This window comes from Chionomys nivalis, chromosome 7, assembly GCF_950005125.1.
Source record: "Chionomys nivalis chromosome 7, mChiNiv1.1, whole genome shotgun sequence".
NCBI classification, from domain to species: Eukaryota; Metazoa; Chordata; class Mammalia; order Rodentia; family Cricetidae; genus Chionomys; species Chionomys nivalis.
The window spans coordinates 31,347,918-31,368,774 of NC_080092.1; the positions used below are offsets into that span (position 1 = coordinate 31,347,918).

The following is a 20,857-nucleotide window of genomic DNA, read 5'->3' on the forward strand; positions in this document are numbered from 1 at the left end:
AGTATGTACTCCACAGTTACTAATCACAGTTCCCTTTTTGCCCAGTAGATCTGATCTACGCTGCTTCCTATAAGTTTCTGCTGACTTTTATTTTATAGCCAAAATGGTCCAAGTTTTGGGCCTTCTTTACCCAGTCCTGGAATCAGCCATTTCTCCCATTTCATTTTAGGAGGAAATGATGTTTAACATTCAGATCTGAGCCATAGGTGAACTCATTACTTATGAAATGTCATTACTTCTAGACTTTTACAGACTATACAAAATTACACAAAATATGCAAAGCTATTCACAAATTAGCGAATACGTCTGACTTCTTTTCCATTCCCACAGTGCACACTCCATAGTCTTGCTATATACATAAACGGTCTCTTTTTTGCCTGCTGTCTTTAAAATAATTATATATACACAAATACATATTCCAAGGGCCTCTGCATGCTTTGGCAGCAGGGGAGCAAAGCGCTGTCCGGGAGTTCAGGACACTGCCTAGACCTGGCCTTGAGGTCATGACAGCGCCTCATCACCAGCCCAGGAGGGGTCAAAGGGCTCATATGGCTGTAGCCAATTGTCATTGTCGTCCTCTTCGAGGACATGTGGCCCTTTAACGGGCAAAGAGCAGATGGTCAGGGGATCCGGGTGTTCGCTGCCATCGTGGGCTCGGGGCCTGAAGTAGGCGCAGAGCGCCCCAGAGAAAGTGTCGGTGAAAGTGAAGATGTGCGAGCCATCAGACGCATTGAAGAAAGACAGCTTCCCTGCCTCATAGTCCAGCAGGATGCCCACCCTCCGGGGAGGCACGCGTAGCGTCAGCGCCACGCGCTGCGGGTCCAGCACGAAGTACTCGCAACTGTTCCACAGCCCCATGACCCAGTAGCCGGCGGCGGGGCTCAGGCGCACGGGCCCCGAGCGCTCCACCGACTCCAGACAAGCGCCCAGGAACCAGCGGCTGCGCCGGCCCACGTGCACCTCCCAGTAGTGGCGGCCGCTGCAGAAACGCTCCCGGCTCAGCACGCATGTCTGCTCTGAGAACCGCTGCGGGCCGTGGACCACAATACTGGGCACCCCCGGTCTGGAGGACACACTCTTGAGGTCGTCTGAGATCTCCAGGCTAAGGTGTGCTGTGGTGGGATCCAAGGTCATGTCCACTGAGCAGAAGATTAGGGTTAGTACCCACTGGGGAAGGTTCAGGTACCTCTCCTTCTTCCCCCACCTCCATCCTTGCCCTGCTCTCCCCCTCCATTCTTTCACTCCTCAGACGTCTAGTTTTTCCAGTTGGACCAACTGGTGGAATAGCAAACGCACACACTCTGGCACACACCCTCTCTTTCAACCATCCCCTTTCCCAGAATGGCACACCCCTGAAGCCCATTCCTTTCCTAACAGAAAAGTCCCGAATCCCATTCTTCGGTTGCAAATAAAGTAAGTCATGGGGGAGGTTCACTAGCGTGGAATCAGGTCTTTTGTAGCTTGTTTCCTTTGGTTTCACCACCAGGTCGCCTCCTCTTTACAGCAATTCTAAGATTCTTAAAACTACAGTGGACCTCTGAGATCATTTAATCCAATGACCTACACTCCAGCACCCTTGCTCCAAACACATATCCACTCGATGATTGAGAAATTGGAGGAGAGCCCCCAATTACCCACCTACCGGTTTCTTGAGTCAAAGTCTTTCTATATAACCCAGGTTGGTCTTGACTCGTGACCCCCTGCCTCAGCCTCCCCATGCTGGGATTTCAGTGTGTATCATGCCTCTGAGGGCCCCTTCTGAGAAATGACTTGGGAGATTCCTTTCAGACGCTACCTTTCCTTCTGCACACAGATTCCAGAAGCAGCCTTCCTTCCTGCCCTTAGGAAATGAACCAGTAGACCCCCAAAGCTGTGCCTCTTTGTGAACAGCTTGTATTCGAAACATGTGTGCACATGAGAGTATGCAGCATGCTGCATGTATACTCTGTGTTCATTTCCAGGAGATGGACTTGGCTCCTGGAAAAACCCTTCCTCCAATGTCAGACCCCTCCTTATCTCTTCTATGCAAGACCCTGCCTGATCTTGTCACCAGTCTCACTGGGCAGCTTCAGTTACTTACCTGCATATTGCTGGGCCGCTCTCCACTCTGAAAGCAAAGAGAGAGAAGGGACTCAGAGAGCTCAGCCAACAACCCTGGGACCTTGAGGGTGGCTTCCCTTGCTCAAGAGCTGTCCACAAATTAAATAACCTTGTCCCCACCTCTGGATTGGATTGGACAGGGGTCTAACGATTGTGCTGGGTTCTACCAAAGTGGTATGTAGCCTCGAGTTACATTGGGAAGATGGAACACAGAAGCAAGGAACAAGCAGCCTTGGTACCCTATAGGATGGAAATGAAACCTATCTGCCTGGCCAAGCTCAGTCCTGGAGGCTCTGCTGAATGGGACTCTGTCCTAAGATGCCTTCTAGATACCCCGTTTTCTCTCCACAGTCTCCCTTTTTATTGTGGACCATTCTGAGTAGATTTTTCTCCAGTTTTCTCTTGTTCTGTTTTGGAACAAAGAGTTGATCCAAAGTGATAGAAACATTTTTCAAGGTTCTAGGGGATTAACCCTGGACTCGAATCAAAACAGTCCATGGGACTTTAAAGATACACACCTCTTACATGAATAGCTTAGTCCTAGCAAAACATTGATTCAATGTTAGTTTGCCTATAAATTTTGAACCATTCATCCAAATCAACTTGAGAATTTTTAAAGGAACTGTGTAAATTAATATTTTAAAGGTTCATTAACTTTAAAAGGGAAATAGATGTGGGGAAGAAACCTTGAACTCTTAGATGCTGTCAAAGCCACAATGGTGAAAACAGGGAGTGGGGAGGTGAGTCCAGGGACAAGCACTTCCACACTGAATAGATGCTCAAGGTGAAACCTTGCCTCAATGGGAGAATTTTGGCTGGTATACTAAATGGCATTGAGAAGACCCATTCAATACACACAGACAAGTCAGTGCATTATCATCCCCTCACACCCAGTGTGGGGACTTCTGTAGGACTGATTAATGACCTATACACAAAACATATTATTGCAGTTTGGGTCTGAAACTTTCCCAAATGGCCTCAAGTTAAAGGTTTAGTCCAAGCTCTGCACTATGTGGAACCTTAGTTTCTGATCTCTCCTGCTTCTCTTTTTTGCTTTCTGCCTACCATGAAACAAGCAGCTTTCTCTACCACATATTCCTTACTTCCTACTGCCTTGCCACTGACCCAAGTGACCATGGATTAACTCTGAAACTGTGACCCCAAGAAAACCTTTGCTCACTGGAAGTTTACTGTTTCAGGTATTATGTGACACTAACAGAAGGCTGAGAAATATAGTATAAATTAAGAAATGATAAGACAATATACATTGTGGTATCCTTAGCAAAGATCTTCAGCTTCAGAAGTAGAAGCCATAGGTAAAAGTTTGATTAATTAAACTTTATGGAAAGTAATGATCTCTCTTCACTAAGGGGAACATGGACAAGACAAACAGCAAATGACACAATAGCAAAACGGAATCCATATTGTTTAATGTCAATAATAAAACATATATATGTTAACAAGGATATATACATAGCCATTATAAAATATATCAATAAGAATATGTGTGTGTGTGTTCAAAGTCAGCATCTAGAGAGGAGCCAACAATAAAGGAATGAGAAAGTATTTATCCCCATGGGCCAGCAAACTTAGAGAGCTGGGTCACACATGGTGCAGGTGGACAGAGCCTCACCATAGCCAACTGCAGGAGTATGGCCCTCTGGGAAACCTTTGCCTATCTGACAGCCTAATCTCCCTTCCTGGATGTACCTCCTAGAGAAAAAGGGTGATAGGACAGCATACTTCAGGCTTATTCAGTGTGGTTTGCAGTGGTGGGCAGCGAGAACCGGCAGGAAGAAATGGACCCAACATACTATGAAGTGGATATTTAAACAGTGATGTATGTATAAAGCAAGGGAGACTTTGAATGGGCTGGTTCAGTCTTCTCTTCCGGACGCCTTTGGCTGTACTCTCCCTCATATCTGCAATAGAACCCTGATCCTCAACCATACCTAGGAATGACCATGTCCTCATTTTCATTCAGGTATGAAGAGATGTATTTATATATATAATAGCATGTCCACTTTAAACCCACCAGCAGTTTGAGGGTGAGCATCAGAAATTCAGGTGATTCTGCTGTGTAATCAGGATTAGAAGCAATGTTTTCCCAAATGTAGCCTCCGGACAATAAATATAACATGTAATATAAATTATATGGATAATTTATATGTAAATATAATATAAAATAAATATATTTATATAAATAAATATATAGATAAATGCATACTTTATATAACTATAAAATATATAAATCATACCTATAATGGATATATTATTATAATAAATGTAAATAAATATAAAAGTGAAACCTGAGTCTGACCTCTACCAAGTAAAATATACACACAGCATGTGAATCGTAGGAGAGAAGTGGAAGCACCAGAGAGACTATGATGTTGCAATGAACAGAGAGGAGTTGGCTATTGATAACTTGACTTAAGTTTTTTTTATTTGTTTGTTTTGCTCTTCAATGGTGTGAAAACCATTTGTATTCATTAGAAATCATACTTAGAACTTTGGTCTTTTCTCAGGCTGGTGTAAATGCTGGGAAGACACAGAGAGTCACTGCCTAGACAATCACGTGATCAGAAGGTACCTATCCAACACCCCAGCACTGTGTTGCTTGCATTTCTAACTTAGAACATTTTCAATGTAAAGTTCACAGTATGTTTTCAAGTTACTTGCAAATTCACTTGTGGAAAAATGCCCTAAGTTGGAAATGCATTTAGAGGGATGTGATTCAAACATGCTAAGTCAGGGAGCCTAGTGAGATGCAGTGGGAGAGAAGGGGGCTTTACTCACCAGCCTGGCCTTCGGACCTTCTCCAGTCTGAAGGAGCAAAGGAAAAGGAGAGTTGGAAAGTCAGGAAGCCACGTCACATTCGTGTCACAGTTGTCTAATCCTCCCTTCCCCCACCACCCACAGTCAGTGTCGTTCCAGCCAGGGTATCATGCGTGGGCAGCCAGGTACAAAGACAGGACAGGAAGTAAGTTCTGGTGTGGAGGGAACTTACCAAGCTCTGTCTGAAGTCTCTCTGCAAGAAAAACAGAGAAACATCAACCTTCTGAGGCAAAGATTAAGGAACCTCGGTGTAAGTCCTTCTGAATGTGTCTTGCCTTTCTTTGACAATGAATAAAGAAGCTAATTAGGCCTATGACAGGGCAGAATAGAGCAAGGTGGAAATTTCAAGCAGAGATAGAGGAGAAAAGAAGGAGTCAGAAAGAGGCCATGTAGCTGCCAAAGGAGACAGATGCTCCGGAGTCTTACTGGTAAACCACAAGCTTCAGGGTAAAATATAAAATAATAGGAATGGGTTAATTTAACATGTGAGAGTTAGTTAATAAGAAGCCTAAGCTATTGGCCAACTAGTGCTGTAATTAATACAGTTTCTGTGTGATTTTTCGGGTCAGGGCAGCCATGAACAAATGAGCAGTCTCTGCCTACAGATCCTTAATCTGAAACTACTTCTGACTGCAACTCTCTCCTTGATGCCACATTGCCCTGCAGAAGGAGGCTCATGCCCAGCATTGCAGAGCCTTTAGCCTGTCTTCATTTCAGAGGAAGAAACCAACAGGCGGTGGGCCAGGGAGGGAAAACAGCCTTGGTTCTAAAGGGTTTTTTCTCAAGGCTCTGATCTAGTTGGAGAGGGGGGTTTATTCTTTCTGAAATCACAAGATTTACCTGGTGTAGTGGGGAGGAGAGGAGGTGGGGAGGCAGAGCACATGATTAAGCCCAGGACCAGGCACAGCCTATGTGATTTGGAGGTCATTGCTGAGTACTTTGTTTAATACTTCGTTTAAAGACAGAAAGGGCAATTATTTCTCCTGCCTAGATGGAAAGGATCCAGCTCTGTCTCCATAACACAGTCCTCTGGTCTCTCCATCCTTTGAATTCTTTGGAAAGCAATCGATATACTAATTCAGGCTGTGATGTTGACTCACTGAAGTGGTTTTGCTTGGTAGGATTGAATAGGCAGTAATACAGGGCTCTCTACTCTTTCAGTTTCAGCTGGAGTTTTGACAGGGCAGTCAAATTTTGGTTCTCTGGATCTTCAATCTAATTATGGGGGCCTTCTCCATCTCCCCTTTATGTGGGATCACTAATCTCCTTTGCCTTTTTTGAGACAGGGTCTCTCTCTGCAGCATGGCCTGAAAGTTACCAAGCCCCTTGGGTCTGCCTCACTAGTGGAATACTGGAATCACCAGCCTTTACCAAGGAGCTCAGGTTCCTCAACTTCCTTTGTGCAGCCTTCAGCTACACCACACCCCTCCATGGTTTTATGTTGGTGTGTTCTGATGAGAGGAAAAGTAATTACCAAAGCATTCCCATTTTCATGCAAGTTCAAGGATCTTTCTTCACAGTGTCATTTGGGTTAAAAAGATGAATCTCAGGAACATGAACTGGAGGGGGTAAAGACTCCAGCAGGGTCTCTTCAGAGGTTCTTCTGTTGAATTAACCCTAAAGCGGGGCGCCCACAGGCACCGCATCTCAGTCTGATCGAAGAAGAAGAGGTGCACAAAGCCAGATCGAGAACCAGATGGGTGTCCTCCTTCTCTTCCTCTAAGGAGCCTAGTGCCTTGAATGCCCCTTTCTGCTCCAGAGGTGGCCAGCTAAACCCACTTGTTCCGCAGCCTGCCTTGTGGTGAGGAACCCGGAACTTACCCAACCGTGCAATCAGTCTTCCTGAAGACAAAAGAGAAAAAGGATGCTCTCAGAGTGGGGAACGACCAGACAGGGCAGATTATGAATATGGGTACCTCACTCCCCTAAGGTGTACAGATTTAGCCCTATGCATCCGGAAGTTCATCTGGGTGCCTGGACACTGTCAATCCGAGCAAACCCTGTCATCCCCTCTCTACCCTTCTCCTAGATGTCCCTGTAAAACTGAGGCCCTTGCCTTGGAAACCCAGAAGGTCCCTGGACCCTGCTCTGGGATGTGAGGAGAGAGCATCTCTGCTGGCTTACCTCTGTCCTTTTCTTCCTGCTTCTTCAGCTTTTCTGAAAGAAAGAATAAATGGGGAAAGCTGAGTCCTGCCTGAAGCTGACTGTCATTCCAGTCTGAGTTGCCTTCTGCTGCTGTGTCCTTCCATGCCCCCACACCCCACCCCTTTCCTATTGAGAGACTACCAGTTAGACTCCCTGGTAGGCAGACAGATAGGGAGAGGGACTGTGGCTAGGTAATTAAGGTGGCAAATTTCCAAGATGACCAGCTTCTTCCTCAACCTCCTGACTTGAGACAGAAGCCTAACAGCTTTTGCCTCCCACCAGCAGGCCTGCTGGTGGACTGGCTCAACAAGGTCTGATCAGGACACCACATTTGCGTTCCAATCAAGCGTCCTATCTGTCCTCAGTCTGACCAACCCTAAAGTAGGGGAGGAAGACTCTTCAGAGGTTTTAAAACCCCGGCCCTCCGGAAGAGATCGGATTTTTTCGGCATTTCGGGTTCCTCCTCCCCGTCCCCTGGCTACCATCTCCTGCCGCCCTCCTTGCCCCTTAGCTTCGCAGAGGGTCTTTTTCTCCGTCTGTTGTCTGTGTGTGTTTCCTCAACCCCAACAAATTCCCTTTTCAGCTGTCGATTCTGTCTGCGGTGCTTGAGATTTCTCTGCTGCTACCCGTTGTGCTGCAGATTCCACCCCCCCACCCATCCCCACCCACCCCCCACCTCCCACCTCCCACCCCCGCCTTTTAGTTCTTTAACTGGCAGAGAAAACAGACCAGGTCCAGACCACTAGACTGCATCACTATGGAGCAAATCCAGCTCCAGGGTCTGAGTCATACCTTGGGAGCACCGCTTCTTGTAAAAGTACTGCAGCGCCAGGATGGTGAGCACAGCAAGACTGAGTGGAAGGGCCGCCAGGGTTCCCAGGAACGCTTTCTTCCAGGGGGACGTTCTGGGTAGGAATACATCTGGAAGACATGTCTCATGGGGTTTGGTGTCTCGACTTAGGCGCCACTAGCCACTGAAACAAGACTATCTTGGACGTCACATTCCGGAAAGCCTTGAGGGACCTTAGGGTGGCCAGTTACACCTTCCGTGCCAGCCCCTGTAGCCAGGCATGAACTAGACATGAGGGCAGCTGAACAACCTTCACTCCAGGTAGGATCTGGTGCAATGGCAGGACTTGGACTGGTGTGAGCACGGGCAGAGAGAAGGGAGCGCTGTAAACTGAAGATGAATGACAGGTCCCGGTATACCCTTTTCCTCTTATAACCGGGAGATCACTTCTTCTGGCTCTAATGCTACCCTTGAATGAATCCAAAGTATTTTGCTTTTGAAAACCAGTGAGCTGTTCTACCTGGTTGGAGAATCCACGGGTTGTCACCTGCTTCCTGACATTTATCTCAGTTCTCACGGCACCGGAAGAATTCCCAACAAAACCAATAGTTGTTTAACCACAGCTGCTTCCCAAATAATCCCCAAAGGTAGGATGTGGCTTGTGGCTGCATGCAGGTCAGGGCAGGTCCAAGAGTGCCCGGAAGATGAGGGGATGAGGGCAAAACTGGAGTGTAACCCTGAAGAAACAGCTGTGTCGGTTTAATAAAGTTTGTGTCTGGGCAATGTGTGGGAGGAGGGGAGGGAAATGGGAAACGGGGAGCAGTTGGAAATTTTAATTAAAAAAGAATTAAAAAAAAAAGTTTGTGTCTGTGTGATCTAATTATTCAGAGATATCACATTATCTCAGAAGGGTGTTTCTTTAAAAGTATATTTTTAACCTCTAAGTACAGTAAAATGAGCCTGAGATCACAGTGGTTAAAAGCGCTGGTTGCTCTTCTGGGGTCTCATGAGAGAGACAGACTTTGAATCAAGGAGCTAAATCCTAGCCCTCATCTTAGCCACGCCTATGTGCACATCAGTGTTCATTTCTAACACATTTTCATTGTCCCATGCTGTTCACCGAACACTGACACCTCATTCACTCTTAGCCTCTAGGCTTTTCACAACCTCTACTTCACTCTCTAGATGGACTTGACTATCCTGGGTACCTTATGTGTTATGCCCAAGCTAAATATCCCTGAAAGAGAAACTCCATGGAACCAATTCCTATGTAAAGCACAAGAGGGTTTTCAATATTCAGACTCAAGTTTGGGCCACACCTCCAGCAGTGGGTGAGGGAAGGGCAGTCCCAAACCCAGGGAGGGGGAGAACTTTTAAAGGGGAAATACCACAATCTCGGGAGTTTGTGTCCTGTCATCTTGAGATTGGGTAAGGAGGGCATAGGGTAAGGTAGTTTCTGAAACTGTCGGTCAGTTTTTGGGCGCAAAAAACCCTAACAAAGAGCCATTAATAACTGACAAGGTATCTTCAAAGATAGAATACTTCCTAGGAACATCTGAACCTCATTAATTATTATTTTTTTTTTTTTGATTTTTCGAGACAGGGTTTCCCTGTCCTGGAACTAGCTCTTGAAGACCAGGCTGGCCTCAGACTCATGGAGATACACCTGTCTCTGCCTCCCGAGTGCTGGGATTAAAGGTGTGTGCCACCACCTTGTTAAATTTTATGGCCCTGCTCCTTAGCTCCTTAAGGGGCTATTTTCAGGATATCCTTCACAATTCTGCTATCAGAACACGCTTCTAGAGCTGAGATCAGCCACCACTCATTATGTGGCTTAAGATGAAGCCCCTTCTTTAGAAGAAGTATGTGAAGTAAGGTCCTCACGTACGTAAGTAAAGTCACACAGTCTTTTTTCCTTTTGAGTCTGGTTTGTTTTGCTTAGCATTTGTTAGTTTTCTAGAACTTTATTTTCATGGTCTTGTATGAATGAGTTGGCCACACTAGATTTATCCTTCCCATACAGCTTTCCCTCCCAATCTGCCGTCTCCCTGACTTGGTGGCTAGACCTAGGCCCTCTGTTCCAACCCCTTGGTGTCTCCACCTGATATCCATTAGGAGCAGTGGACTTGGGCAAGTATGTACAGATCTAAAGGTCTATATATGTAAACTTAATAATAAACTATTAAATGATATGAATATATATATATATATATATATGGATCTAAAAAGAAAACAAAGGAAGGAAGGAAATCCAAACTTTTCCTGATATTAAAAGAAATTAGTAGCTCTCAGTTTCCCTTTAGGATTTTTTTTTTTCAAATCAAATTCCTTATTCCTCTGAGAAGCAAGTAAGTCTGTTTGAAAGCTAAACAACTTCGGCAGCTTTATAGCCTAGGACTGTTGTTCTTCAGGACTTTCTATCTGACATGCAAACATTCAGGACAAGACACCCAAATCCTTTCGGACTCTGGGAATTTAAATTTAGGGTCCAGCTCCAGGCTGTAGCTTCATGCTTGCCTTAGAGATGGACGTACTTTACTTTCCCTTTGGATTAAGACAGCTAACACAGACTTCCCCCACCACCCAGTTACCAGGGGACTTTAGAATGATCTGTGCATGACAAATAATGCTGCCAAGTCCACCTGCTTAAGGGCTTGTTACAGTTTGTCTTGAGATCGTGCATGCAGTTGATTGTATCTGCCTGATACAAAGGAAGACGGTGTTTTCTAACTATTGATTTAGATTTACAGGAAAAAATAACCCATAGGTTAGATTGGTTTTCAAGGCTTAAAACAATAAAGGGCCGGAAAGATGGGTTAGCAGTTTAGAGACCTTGCTGCTCTTCTAGAAGACCCGTCTCTGGTTCTCAGCACCCACATGGATACTAACAACCATTGGTAACTCCAATTACAGGGGATCTTATGAGCTTTCCTGGCCTCTGAGGGCACCAAACACGCAATTGGTGCACAGACATACATGCAGGCCAACAGCCATACACAGAAAATAAAATAAAATTTAACACAGTGGACTTTGAAACCAAGCAATGGATGAAATTTCAACTCTTTGCCTGAACATCTGTTGACCCGAGTCACCTTCTTATAACCCAGAGCTACATGACGTCACCCCCAGGTGCCTTCTTCTGCTTCTTGGGTCTCTACAGCACTCCCACCTTCTAGGGCGTGCTCTTAGTCACTTGTTTTATCATCTGAATCCCTCCTGGGACGAGAGCCAGGGTGTTGGGATTTGGGGTTCTACAAGTAGTGGCTTGAGGGATGATGTTAGTAACAGATGAGTTTCCATGGTGATCTATAATGAGCCTTACAAGTTTGTTGCATGACCTATGGTATAGAAATGCTGCTTCTCGGGCCTCCTCACTTACTGCTTGGTTGTCAGCTGCACTCTCAGAGTTACTCTTAGCCAAGTAGATCCAGGTTTCAAAGCCAACCTATCCCGTACCCAGCCAGGCCTCAGAATCCTGGGCCAACCAACATGGAGCTTTCGATGATCAGGATACATGTGAGCCGGTGCCTACTGACCTGCAATCTGGAGTACAAACTCTTTCTTCTGGGCTAGCAAGGGGTTCTGGATTGAGCAAGACACGTTACTATGAGCCCCTCCTCGGACAGTTACAGATGTGTTCAGACTGAACAGGCCCTGGGCATTCCGAATGATGGCTTCAGACTCTGGAGGAAGGCACTGCCCCCGGTGGTCTCTCCACTGAACCTTGGGCTTGGGGTACCAGCCACTGGAACTGCATCGCAGCCGAATGCCTCCTTCGTTGAAGCCCTCAAGGGAGATGAGTGGGTCTGAGCCCAACCCTGGGAAAGCAGGAGTGGGGAAGATCAGGCTTACTTCTAGAAGCCCTGCATACTGTTCACGCCACTGTTCCCCATCTGAGGTCAAAATATGACGTCAGGAATTATGACTACTCTTCTTATCGCGTTTGTGAGCTCACAGTCCTCCAGCTATGAACTGCCAAACAACAGTTTAGATTAGGCAGGGATATTAGGAAATATTCAGAGGAAGATTATATGTATTTAGTTATAATGTGCAATAGCCGGGTTGTGGTGGCACACGCCTTTAATCCCAGCACTCGGGAGGCAGAGGCAGGCGGATCTCTGTGAGTTCGAGGCCAGCCTGTTCTACAAGAGCTAGTTCCAGAACAGGAACCAAAAAGCCACGGAGAAACCCTGTTTCGAAAATTAAAAAAAAAAAAAAGTGCAATAAATGACCCCACTACAATGAAGAGTTGTCGCGCCCAGAATTCCAATAGACTATCCTCTGTTAATTCTCACTAAATCTCAAATGCCTATGACATATGCAATTCTTTCCAGTCAAATAGAGCTGGCTTTGTTATCTATATAGCTATCATTTGTCATTTAAGTATCAATTTATGTGCTAAGAGTCAAATCCAGCTCTTGTTCATCTATGTAAACATCCTCTCACTGACCTATACTCCAAGCCATATATTTTAAAACTTATAAAATATCAATATGTGTGTATGTATGTGTGTATAATATATCTTGAGTCCATTTTTGTTGGTAGTATGTATATAGCTTTAAGGCTGACCACTCTGCCTGTATGTAACAATAATCCTCAAAGAAAAAGACTGTCAACTTGAGAGTGGGGGTATGGGAAGGGTTTGAGAGAGAGACTCTGGAAAGGGTTGGAGAGAGAAAAGAAGGGGGAGAAGAGTGATGCAATTCTATTTAAATCAAAAATATATTGGAATACTAATGTCTAAATACTAATGATATATAAAAGAAGTATCAGGAAAGCCCCAGACTTTTCTCCACTAATTTTTACTCCTTAAATCCTTACTACTTAGATAACCAAATCTATTAGCTTCTAGCTTGTGCTGCTTACGTTTCTTTCTGTGTTAGTCCCCTTTATTTCTTGTTATAAAAATAAACATCATCAAATTTCTTTACATGTGTTTTTCCATCTTCCTAATGGATTCTAGTGATCCCTACACATCTGCTCATCGAGCTCCTTGTCTTTCTAGCTTCAGAATGTGGACAGTGGTGATGGAGCACTTTCGGTACCTATGCGCTGGCCTTCAGGAAGCTTCAGCACTCAAGAAACTCTAAGTAATACTGCACAAATTAATCTTGCACAAATGCCTGTTATACCTCGATGTCACTTTGAGTCACCTTGTCCTTAAGGGCTAAAATTACCCTTTCAGCTGTTTTGAAGTCATTCAATATTTTTTTATAAACTTTTCTCCCTTTTATTTGCTGCCTATAGATTTTATAGGATTTCTTTCCTTTTTTTTTAACTTCTAAAAAAAAAAAAAAAACTTTTTTTCTTTCTTTCTTTCCTGGTACTGGGGATTGAACCATGGCCTCGTGCATGCTAGGCAGACACTGGATGGACGTCTGAAATATCTCTTTAATCCCCACCTGATGTTTTAACACATTGTGTGTGTTTGTTCTCAATCTGAGATTTCCCTCACGCGGTTCTGTCTCCTGGCGTGTAAGGCAGCTCTATCCAATCCAATCCGATCCTTTCCTCCGTCTCCTGCTCCTGGCTAACTCCGGAACATACCTGCTACTTCTAGCTCCCACATAGCTTCTCCAGAGAAGTTGTGGGAAAGAAAGCGGCACCCATATTGGCCCTCATCGGAGGGAGTCACGCTGAGGACATGCAGGGTCACGCTGCCATCTACGATGTCATTCGCTTCGAATACCGTCCTGTTGCGGAACTCTGGCATCTGCGGGTCGGAGGGCCCCTGCTGTTCCTGGTACAGGTACACCACGTTTGAGACCTGAGTCCGGAACCAGCGGATCTCCATGTGCTCTGCATCCTGGTATGGCGACAAGTGGCACTGGAACTCAACCGTTTCCCCGACAAGGGCCAACATGGACTCTCCAGGGCCCAGCACCTTGACCTCATCTAGGACAACAATTCAAAACAATAGCCAAGATCAACCCACTTAAAACTTAAGTTTTCAAAATTCACTTCCCTTTGCAGACCAGAAATCTACAGCAAACTATTCAAAGGACAACGATGAGTTGCTCTCCGAGGACAACCCGTGTGGTTTCCTGGAGAAGAAATTATCATGAAAAAAGTCAGAGTGTAAGTTAAAATACATATATACACACATTCCAACCAAGTGCACTGCGCAGGGCTGGACTGGTTACTGGTTTGAATCAATCAAGAGTAGATGCTATTTGGGGAGCTGCATAAATACGGTCAGGGGAGCACACTAAATGCAATATTTGACAAAAAAAATTATGCCTGTGATATAGAATCAAGAATTGCATATTTGCTCAAGTGCGCTAAGAAAAATATCTTGAAGGGAGAAGCCATATGGCTGATGGCAGTGATTTCTGCACAATGAGAATGGAAAGTCTTATTTTTTTCATGTCTTTGTTCAAATTTCTTTTGCTGTGATAACTGCCATGTCTAAAAGCAAATCAAGGAGAAAAGGACTTATTTCATATTACAGGCAAGTCAAAGCAGAGACTCAAGGCAAGAGCCTAGAGGCAGGAACTGAAGCAGAGGCCGTGAAGGAACGCTGTGTACTGTCTTTGCTCTCCGTAGACTGCTCAGTCTGTTTCTTCTATACCCTTGGAACCCCTGCCCAAGATGGTCCTGCACACAACGGGCTGGGCCCTCCCATATCAATTATCAATTTTAAAATGCACAGGCTTGCATGCAGGCCAATCTTATGGAGGCATCTTCTCAAGTGTGCTTCCCTCTACTCAGGTACCTCTGACTTGTGTCAAATCGACAATAAATTAGCTAGGACAGGCGGGTTCACAGTGTTCATCAATAGAATGCACATGCACAGCTTCTACAAAAACAAAATATACAGGAACATAACCTATGGGCCTGCTGTGCTCCGTTGATTTTAGTATTTAAATGCCCACTGAGTTCTGAGGTTGAGAGACTTGTCATCACCTTTCCCCGGGACATTTCTCTTCTTCCGTGGGGTTGCCAGGTGGTCTCTCTGCTGTCCTTAAATTAGCCCATTTCCTCCTTTCCAAACTCAGTTACAACTTCTTCCCCAAGCTTAAACATCCCAGATCTCCCTCCCCATCCTTCACTTTGCCCATAGATCATATGTCAATTTGGACAAAACCTTTAGCCTCCTGGATGATTGCTGGTCAATCCCAGTCACCCTCCTACATGTTCACTCTCTAGGGTCTCTTCAGCCTACTTTCTCTCACACCTGAGGTCTCTCTTTCATCCCCGCTTCTTTCTCTCTTCACCCCATCCAAGTTCATCCTCCATCTATTTCCTTCCCAAGGAATGTGTTCTTTACAAATCTTTTCAGGAAAAGAGTATTGGTCTAGCTGTGCTTATCTTTGCTCCTGGAAGGTGTATATGGGAAACGGGCTGGTGAACCGATGGAAGAGTATCAAGTGCTATGGCCCTTTAACAGCTGGTATGGAAGTAGAGAATGGTGAGATATAACTGCAATCCCCGCACCTGGAAGGCCGAAGCGAGGGGATCGTGAATTCCAGGCCACCCTGGGCTGCATAGCAGGAACCTGTCTCAAAAGCAAAACAAAACAACAAAAACAATGACAAAAACAAATGAAAAAACAAACCAAACAAAAAAAAATCCAAAACCTTGCATGGGAATCCTTTGCATTTTAGCAATTAGTATGGTCTGCTGCTGCACTTTGAGGGCCCGTTCCCAGAGGGCACCTAGCAAAGATAGGGGCAGAGTTTGGGTGTTCATAGCCTACCTGGGTGAACTGAATATGGCTGCAGATCAAATACATTACCTGTATCTACCTCTCCCAAGCAGAGGATGAGGAAAAGATGGGTGAAGAAGATGCTCCTGCACCGAGGCACTTGCTTCAGAAACCCCACGAACACTGAGAAATCTGCCATCTGTCAGCAGTGAGGGCCACCTAGAAAGCAATAAACATGCTAGGTGACGTGGGCAGTGAGCCTCCGCCCAGCAGGCCTGAGTATCAGTTGCTGTCTCAGTTATTTGTTGTTTTCTGATTTTGGAGTTTTCACATCAGGCCCGTGGCTTCTTTTAAACCCTGACAGGACGTGAGAACTGCTTCTAATTTTACCAGGTGATGTTGTTACCATTGCGCTTGTTGGAATTCATGGAACTGTGAGCGAACAGGACTGAAGGGTCCCAGAGGAAGCCAAGTATTGTTTAGAGTCAGGAATGGAGCCATACATTGTGTGGGTGCTCAGTCTCACCCTCCTCTGGGTTAGAGACACTCCCCCAGGGAATGGGAAATCTCAGAAAAATCTCAAATGCAGTTTTATCTCCCTTCCTCCCCACCGCTGACCCTGTGTACAATTTTCTTTGCCCTGGAACATCAGGTTCATAAAACAGAAGAACAGAGAATTGGGGTTTTTCACCCCCAAAACAGAGTGGCTGCCTGCCAACTTTTTGGACATTCTGGGACAATTTCATCTATTCTTATCCCTTAGGTAGTGCTTTCAGGGAGTTAGCTAGTCGCTATTCTCGTATTTATAGCATCCTTAGGCCCAGCTGATAAAGGCAGACCTCTGGCAAGCCCTTCTCCCTCCTGTGGTCCAGAAGACTAAGACTCATCCCACACAGAGCTATCTTCTCTAGCTCTAAGTCCCCCTTGGGCTCTGTGTTAGCATCTAAACCTAGCAGCCAGCCAATCTCATGTGGTTACTCATCTTGGAGTGCATCAAGTCTCTCCACATAGCTCCTTTATGTAGTTGTAGGATTAAGGCAGCTTTTGTAGCTAAATGAACCCCAATGTTTGTGCTTGAGCACTGGAAGGAACCAATGTCAAGGGAAAAGTGTAAGGCTTCTGTGGGTTGACAAGATGTTGCTTAAATTGCATGTGGTGGTGCACACCGGTATCCCAGCATGCCGAAGGCTGAGGCAAAGGATCATGAATGTAAAGAGAGCCCGGGCTACATAGCCAGACCCTGTCTCAAACATAGAGATAAAGAAACACTCTATAGATAGAGGTCGCCACCTTCTCCCTCTCTGTCCACGTTCAAAACATCAGTTTGCCGCTGTCTTCTAGAAACTGTTTATCCCATCACAAAAGTTCCCCCAGGGAAGGAGTAGTCAGTGGATTTTTACTCTTTAACCCAACTCACTTTTCTACTTGTGTCTTTTTGCCACCTGTTTTCCTATTTGCAATGGCTTAAGTGACACTTAGCATTTCTTTCTGCTGAGAGCCAGCCACACCATCTGCAAAACCATTGGCAAAAGATGTAAAAATCTACAGTAGAAAAGCCGTCAGAGAAGAAGGAATTGATGAGGGTTTCTCAGAGTGGCACCCTGGGCTTGAAGGACCCAGACAGGTAGGAACACAATAGTGGGGTGGGGAGGGCAATGGCCTGAGAAGTGAATGTGCCAGGTCCTGGGGCTTTGGAGCTCAGACTCAGATGTTGTGGAGGGAAGACCGAGGAACAAGTTGGGGCCACTCCCTCTGTGTTTCCCTTTAGAGGGAGGAGGGCAGATAGCCCTCTGGAGTCAACTTGTCTGTTTGGATGACTTAGTGAGGTCATTAAGTTGTGCAACAACTAACAAGACCAGAGGTCCTGGGCAGAGAGCAAAGCTCTGAAGGAAAGTAAGGCCTCTTGTCTGTGGCTGCTGATGGACGTGTGTGTGTGGCATCTCTGGCAAGTGGCAGCAACGCATCTGAAGGGACAGTGGCTTCGTGTTCGTCCCTCATCTTGTTTCCTTCCCTTCCCTTTTGTGCCTCGGCCCTGTGGACTGGACAGAACTTAGAGCCCCAAAAGAGCAAAGCCACATGGGACGTACCACTGCCCAGATAGCAGCTCACAAAGCAATGGAACCAAGGCTGTATTTACGGGTCCAATTGGATGTGCTCCAATGTGAGGAATCTGTCAGCTGCGTCAAGTGGTGTCATGGGTCCACTCAAGAGAGGCTGTCAGGGCATCAGACGGGAGCCTAGTAAACCCTTGTTCTGGTTAGTCTACAAAGAGTGTCTGTTCTTTCCCAAGGGGTAAGCAAGGCGGGGAGTGCGTTTCAGAACCGCTAGAGGATTCCCCTTTCGCTGCTGTCCTTTCTCTGTTGTGATATACACACACGCGTTCCACTACCAAAGCCACAGGAAAAGAGGTTGAAAATACAGGGAGCACATGTACACACAGCCCGCCCCCATGCACACGCAACTCACCCATAAGCCCACAGCAATAAAACTAACATAAATGGAGCACTTATTCATCCAACACTCACCCACTACTTTGACCAATAAGCTCAAATTACATGGGGGCCCCTTTGCACACAGCTATTGGGTGGTAGAGTGAAGTTTCTGTGTGTACAACTCCTGTTTTCTGTCATCCAGCTTCCCACCAGCTGTGTTGTGTCAGGTCTGGCTTCGGCTTTCATGCGCATCAATAACCTGAAACCATAACGCTGTTAGGGACCGCCCAGCTGCGAACAGCGCTATGCCCAGTTGCGCTGAAGAAGAGACTAGACCATAGGGTATCCAGCTCCAAAACCAATCAACTAGTGAATTCAAATTGTACTGCTAATTAAAGAAACTTAAATCAAAGTGTCCCTAAGACTTTGTCACTAGCATCGTCTCAGATGGGATCACAGATACTTAGTCCCTGTTCAGTATTCAGGGGAGTCTGCTGGATAACCTTTCTTTCGTTGGCAGTCAGTGATCTGGCAACTTCCCGAAGGGAATAGAAGAGATTCTCCTAAAGTGACTTCGTGGCAAAACACCACACCCCTCCCCACAGTTGCCTTGATGTCCCTACCCACCTGCCCTTCAGCTAAAGGTGCCACCCTTCCAGGAGTGCAGCTGCTCCCTAAAAAGAAACACTTTTTAGTTCTAGTCATTTGCACCAAGGTTGAAACAGGCTGCAGATTCTGACTCTGGTGGAGACTTTGGCTGGAGAAAGGAAGAGGCTAGACATATTGAATTTGGGGTGAAGATGGAGACCTTGGTGAAGGGGCCTCGGACCCAGCTAAGTTGTGTTGGTGGGGACCATGGTCTCACTGCTCTGCTGGGAGCCCCTGGGATGTCCCTTTCTGAAGACATGAAGGATGAAGGAAGGCTCCTCATGCACACTGAAGTATCGAAGGCCATCTCTCACTTCTTCTGTTTGACTCTGCTGCTTTGCAAACAGCAGTTGGTGTGTTTCACCCTGCTGCTACCCACATAAGCTCCAGTGGGCAATGAGCCTTACGTACTTCCCTCCTCTTTCCCACTTCAGTGTCTACTACTACCCGCTAGCCTACACTGGTGTGATTTTAGTTAGCCCATAAGATGATTTCCACCCTCTTAGTCTCTAGGGCCTGAGTTTTCAGAGGGGAGTTCCGAAAGAATGAACCCTTCTCATCTGCAGTGGGGAAAGAATGCATCTGAGTCTTGCCTCTTCAGAGGGCCCAGTCTGAATGGGCATCTCTGCTAAGACACCCAAACACCTCACAAAACCACCGGATCAGGCAATAAAAGCTTCTCTCTATGATATGCCTCCCCCAGGGCATCACTCTGTTCTCTGCTTTCTAGAAGGTTCATACAGGTGTTACAAAGGAGCCACATACCTTTCAGGAAACAGTAAAAGGGCCAAGTGGTGGATGGGCGCTGGTAATCTCGTCTCCCTGTAAAGGGGATGACGGTGAAGTGTTGGTCCCTGATGCTTAAGATTCTTTTGACGTGGACTGGCAGCTGAGCTCAGGAAGCAGGGTGCAGTTTATGAATGACAGAAATACTCACCCACCTTCCACCTTAGGCCATAAGCCCTTGGCTCTGCCCTTTGTTATAAAAACCAGAATAGACAGAACAAAACGAGGAAGTCTCCGTCATATCCTTTCCCTGTGAGGAAAATCACAAGTTAAATTCCCATAGAAAATGTCTCTCCAGGGTCTTAGAAAGAGGCCAAAGGTACCTGAGAACTTTATCAGAACAGGCTGTATCTGCAGAGGCTAAGAGAGTGGAGCCCAAACTGGCCACCCAGGATTGCTGGGTGGGTCAAGCTGAACATCCAGGGAGCAGCACAGTTATCCCAGGCTCTCTTCCTGGTCACATCAAAAGACCCAGAGACTGGGCTTCAATCTCCATTAAGAGTTGGAAAATGCTTTCGTGCCCAGCTCCTACTTAACCCATCATATCCCTCTGCAGGGAAACACCAGCAAGGAATTAACCTGGGAACGTTGCCACAAGCAGACTGACAACAGCTGCGCACACACAGCTTGGACGCGGTGGGGGATGCACATCTCTGTGGTGAAGCTGAGCTCCTCATGGAGCTGAATGGAAATAGAAGAGAGGCTGGCTAGAGGGGGAGAACCCACTCCTCTCTGGAGTTTGTCAGAGAGAAGGTCTGTTCATCCTCTTCAAGTCTCTCCAGCCATTTGTTTCAGCTCTGTCTGCACCTCCAACCCTCATCCTTGCTTTTCCAACCTTCGCTCTTTGCATTCTTGCCTCTGAATCTCTCCACTGAGCAGAGAAGCAGCTTTTACACTCACTACCCATGCACGGGATATCCTACCCGCCTCTTTTCTGTCCATCAGCACTTTTTCCAAAGGTCCTGCTCAAAATTCCTGCCTGATGGGTAAATCTGACCTCTTCCTGCGTGCATGACTCTTCCTTCTCAGTCTTGATAAGGGGATCTGTGAATGGGGTCACCACAACCATCAGAGTAATGGTCCACAGGAGGCGAGAAGGTAGTTTGGTTCAATACAACTAGTAGCCCATGTTGATTCAAACTTTGAGAGTGTTACCCTAAGTAGTTTATTTTAGGCATATTTAAGCACAGCACAATTTAGTGAAAACTTTTCTGACAATCATTAACTCAATTCCATGTGCATAAAAAGTCACAAAGTAGGCTAAATGAAGATTCTATGTGACTACATAGAAACCGCTTAGAAAGTACACATAACCCTGCAATAAAGATGGGTTCTATAGATTGCCTGAGAAAAACAAGCTTACCAAGGGTCTGGGGGAAGACAGCCGTGGGGGTGGGGTGGATCTCAGTCACGCATATAGTGCAAAGGTCATCAGGCTATTAACCACGTGTGCTCACAGCCTCCTGGGCA

The 20,857-nt window shown here is 46.0% G+C and overlaps 1 protein-coding gene across 2 annotated transcripts; it reads right to left on the bottom strand.

Annotated features, from left to right (window-relative positions):
• Btnl9 (butyrophilin like 9) lies at positions 1 to 18,077 on the bottom strand. 2 transcript variants are annotated; one of them, XM_057775448.1, is made up of 11 exons: positions 18,047 to 18,077; positions 15,612 to 15,740; positions 13,421 to 13,768; positions 11,410 to 11,691; positions 7,876 to 8,004; positions 7,063 to 7,095; positions 6,760 to 6,780; positions 5,111 to 5,131; positions 4,900 to 4,926; positions 2,081 to 2,107; positions 1 to 1,139 (listed from the first exon to the last, which is right to left on the bottom strand). In XM_057775448.1, the coding sequence occupies exons 2-11, from the start codon at positions 15,718 to 15,720 to the stop codon at positions 502 to 504; spliced, it is 1,635 nt and encodes a 544-aa protein (XP_057631431.1). In that variant the 5' UTR covers positions 15,721 to 15,740; positions 18,047 to 18,077; the 3' UTR covers positions 1 to 501. The 2 variants fall into 2 exon arrangements, with proteins under 2 accessions (XP_057631431.1, XP_057631432.1); XM_057775449.1 differs by lacking the exon at positions 18,047 to 18,077 and having other exon boundaries at positions 15,612 to 15,827.
• Positions 18,078 to 20,857: the final 2,780 nt, after the last annotated feature.

Bases quoted from the DNA above. Each gene is read 5' to 3' on its own strand.
- Btnl9 (XM_057775448.1), bottom strand. From the start codon at position 15,720: ATGGCAGATTTCTCAGTGTTCGTGGGGTTTCTGAAGCAAGTGCCTCGG. The intron at 8,005-11,409 runs GTCAGTAGGCAC...CATGTCTTCCAG, and splicing joins GTTTGTACTCCAGATTGCAG to ATGTATTCCTACCCAGAACG. The intron at 2,108-4,899 runs GTGAGTAAAGCC...CTTTGCTTTCAG, and splicing joins AAGGTCCGAAGGCCAGGCTG to AGTGGAGAGCGGCCCAGCAA.